We start from the raw sequence: 4,144 nt of genomic DNA on the forward strand, positions 1-4,144 counted from the left end.
CTATTTTGTCTGATATGTGTATTGCTACTCCTGCTTTCTTCTGGTCTCGACTTGCTTGGAATACCTTTTTTCCAGCCCTTCACTTTCAGTCTGTATGTGCCCCTTGTTTGGAGGTGGGTCTGTTGTAGACAACATAAACAGTGGTCTTGTTTGTGTATCCTTTCAGCTAGTCTTTGCCTTTTGGTTGGGGCACTCGACCCATTTACATTTAAGGTAACTGTTGATAAGTATGATCCTGTTGCCATTTGATTTGCTGTTTGGGATTCGAGTTTATACAACCTTTCTGTGTTTCCTGCCTAGAGAAGATCCTTTAGGATTTGTTGAAGAGTGAAAAGAAGAGTTGGGAATAGATGTCTCTACAGTATCTTCATTAGTCCGAGGTAATAAGAAGAAGCATGTTAAAGCAAGGGGTAATGTGGATGATCAAAACTCTGACTTTCATCCTGAAACTTGAGGACAGAGTGTATTTTCAGCCTGCACAAGTTTAAATGTGCCATTCATACGAAAGCCTTCTACCATCCAGATAGCTGCTGAAACAAGTGCCCCAACTTGAAATGATTTCTCTTCTCCATCGTAAATATCAGTTAGACCACAGGAGCATACTGTGATACATCAATCTGCAGCTGCTTTAGGTGTTGTTGTTGTTGTTTTAATTGAAGAGAAATTGCTTTACAGAATTTTGCTGTATTCTGTCAGAATTCAAAATAAATCAACCATAGAGGCACATATATCCCCTCCCTCTGGGAGTACCCTCCCATCTCCCTCCCCATCCCACAATCTAGCTTGAGCATTTGTCATGGGATTTCACATAGCAGCTGCACTAAATCAAATGGCTCTAGTGAAAATTTTGCAGCTATGTCTACTTCTGTTTCTCCGTACCGCAACTTATGTCCATTACAGAACAGTTAGTTTGGACCGAGGGTGGAGCCTTCTACCTTTCCAGGTTGGTATGGTAACATGTCAGCCCATGACCGTCCTTTTCCTAAACTACAACAGTCAGGCAATTTAGTTTTCCCAGTGCCAAAGATCCCTGATACATCTGCTGCTTCTCTTTCAAGATCCACTCATCAACCATCTTCATTATTTGAAAACTGTCCTAATACAACTGATGTACCAAATGGGTGTTGGATTATGGAGGATACCAAAGTGTAAAATTAATGTTTGGAGATGTCAACAAATTCCTACAATTCTCTTATTTGAAGAAAAAAGTTACATATTCATCTTCATAGGGCCAATTTCTATTTTGGAATAATTAAGAGTAAAATGAGTCTTTCTTTCCGTGCCTGACTATTTTACTCTGCATAATATAAACACTTCTGTGCAAGGTCATAAAATAAACACTACACTTGCTTTCACTGAAACCCACAGTCAGTTGATTGACTTCATTGCATAGAAGTGAGCAGACCCATGTTTGGTTTGGTAACAGTCCTGAATGTTAAGAATATGTGTATAGAAGGGTGATCAATCACTTTTATTTCAGGAACCAAGTAGACTTATTGATGTGATTTTTCTGTGTAAAAATTCTTTAGCAATGACATTTTGCAGGTTTCATGTTTTTGGTTACTGTTTATGCAAGCAGCCTTTATTTTAAGTTGATGTAGAAGTAAACACTGGTTGAACATTGCCCTTCAATTGCTAGAAGACCAGTGACTTTATGATGTCAGCGCTACTCTTCAATTGCTAGGAGACCAGTGACTTTGTGATGTCACAGCTTTTTGACTTTGAGAACCATGCTGATGGTCTTGAGAGTTTATCTCTGTACGCCAGCCAAGCAGCATTTGAAGTTAGAGTGTGTAAAGTCAGACAAATGAGAAAAGTATCTGAAGAAAGATCTCTCTGAGATGGCACACATTCCTTCAGAAATTCAAGATGTGCTTCGTAACGATGTATCAAGTGGTTCCAAAACCTCCATTGGATCGTCTTCGTGTGATTACACACTTACTGGGGACTCAGTTTTGAGATCTATGATTGAAGAATATGCTTTCCAGGCTTTGTCTAAGGAAGCTGGGATAAAAAGGCCACCCTACACATTTTCTGTCTCTGAAAGAAATGAGTGGAATGATTTTCTTTCCCTCACTTTTCCACAAAAACTCTGGACTATAGTTGAAAGTGATCAGTTTGAATCTATTTGGTGGGATGAGAGTGGCACTTCTATAGTGATCAACGAAGAACTCTTCAAGAAAGAAGTCTTGGAAAGAAAGGCCCCTTTCAGAATATTTGAAACTGATAGTATGAAAAGTTTAGTTAGCCAGCTTAAACTTTATGGGTTTAGTAAAAAGCGACAAACTTTTCAAAGATCTGCTTCACTCCCTGACTTTCTGGAAGAAGAAAACAATGTCTCTGTTTTGAGCAAGGTAATCCAAAATTTCCACTTACTGTCAATATGTAAGATTAAATCATGTGACTTAGAAAGCATGTTCACATATGTAGCAAAAACCGAATTTAAAATTGAGATAGCAAACTGTTGAACACGTTTTATTTTTTGAAGTTGAGAACAGCTGGAGGTTAAAATATTTGATACTTAATACACTCTCCTAGCAACTTGAAATCAGATACATGTCCTCAAGCTACTTTAAGTGGTATTTACTGTATATATACAACATATTTTTTAGTTGAGGAGCATACTTGTTTCTAACATGTAAGGTGTTAAAACTACTAATGGAGGTGTTGTCTTTGATTCTATTTAATTGGCATCATTAAAGGAATACATTTTTATAGTTTAACTTTGCTTGTCAGTTTTACCTTCGTTTATAAAAAACTAAATAATTGTATCCTTTGATTTTAGTTACAGATCTACCATAATCCAAATTTCAAAAGAGGCTATCCCCAACTTTTAGGAAGAATGAAAAGAAGAGTTGGGATTAGCAATGTGTTTCCGAAATCTTCACTAGTTCCAGATTACGAGAAGAAGCATGTTAAAGCAAGGGTCAACATAGATGATCGTAACTCTGGTTTTCATGCTCAAACTAGTGGAGAGAGTCCATTTTCAGCTTCCACCAGTTTAAGTGTGCCTTTCCCACAAAAGACTTATACCAGCCAGATAGTCCCTAAAACAAGCGCCCTACTTCCGCGTGACTTTCCTTCCCCATCAATATCAGTTAGACAAAGAGAACAGAACGTGGTAGATCAACCTGCTGTTTTAAACCAGTTGAGCATTTTTAATTGGCACTTCCATAGCACCTACACTCAAGCAAATGGCCATGTTGAGGACTTTGCTACTACCGCTACATCTACTTCTCAGAACCACATCGTATCTCCATTATGGAGCAGTTCTTTTGGACTGATGGTGGAGCCTTCTACATTTCCAGACAGGTATAGCGATATGTCAGCCCATGACAGTCCTCTTCCTAACCAGCAACAGAGAGGCAACTCAAGGTCCCCAGTGCCAACGATCGCTTATACACCCACCTCCTCTCTTTCAAGTCAATTCATCAACGATATTCCTTATGTGAAAACCATGCTAATTAAAACTGACCTATCAAATAAGTATCAGCTTATGGAACCTAATGAAGATTAAAATTTACGTTGGGAGATGTCAACAAATACCCACAATTCTTGTATTTGAACAATAAAGTTACACGTTCCTCTGCACAGTTTTGTTTTCTATTTTGAAGCAATGAAGAGTAAATTAAGGCTTTATTTCAATGTCTGGCTATTTCTCTGCACTCTTTTATAAACTCTTCAGTTCAAGAAAACATCCGTTAGGCATCCTAGGTAAATGGCACCTAGCCTATTGTTTCTAAGCAAGAAAATGAGAACAAAGGGAAAAGAGGTAATGGATGGAAAGTGATTTGGGAAATCATCCCTGCTGAAATGAATGGGTGTCTAAATGAGGATGGTACGGGTGAAGGAACACATACAAATAAAATCAAAACAAGTGCACCTACACAGTACGAACCTTAGTGCATTCACAGTTACATGATATTCTATTACGTATCGGTAGAGTCTTAAGATAGAGAAGGAAATGGTGCCCCGCTCCAGTATTCTTGCCTGGAGAATTCCGTGGAAAGGGGCTCCTGGTGGGCTGCTGTCCATAGGGTCGCACAGAGTTGCACACAACTGAAGTGACTTAGCAGCAGCAGAGTCTTAAGACATTAGACAGGAGATTGTCTTCATTCTAGAAATTCATTTCATACTTGAAAAT

The 4,144-nt window shown here is 38.5% G+C and overlaps 1 protein-coding gene across 1 annotated transcript; it reads left to right on the forward strand.

Annotated features, from left to right (window-relative positions):
- Positions 1–1,717: 1,717 nt before the first annotated feature.
- Positions 1,718–3,591, forward strand: LOC145537496 (heat shock transcription factor, Y-linked-like). The gene is made up of 2 exons (XM_081568167.1): positions 1,718–2,354; positions 2,786–3,591. The coding sequence occupies exons 1-2, from the start codon at positions 1,842–1,844 to the stop codon at positions 3,515–3,517; spliced, it is 1,245 nt and encodes a 414-aa protein (XP_081424293.1). The 5' UTR covers positions 1,718–1,841; the 3' UTR covers positions 3,518–3,591.
- Positions 3,592–4,144: the final 553 nt, after the last annotated feature.

This window comes from Giraffa tippelskirchi, chromosome Y, assembly GCF_054371585.1.
Source record: "Giraffa tippelskirchi isolate mGirTip1 chromosome Y, T2T-mGirTip1v1.2.pri, whole genome shotgun sequence".
Lineage (NCBI taxonomy): Eukaryota > Metazoa > Chordata > Mammalia > Artiodactyla > Giraffidae > Giraffa > Giraffa tippelskirchi.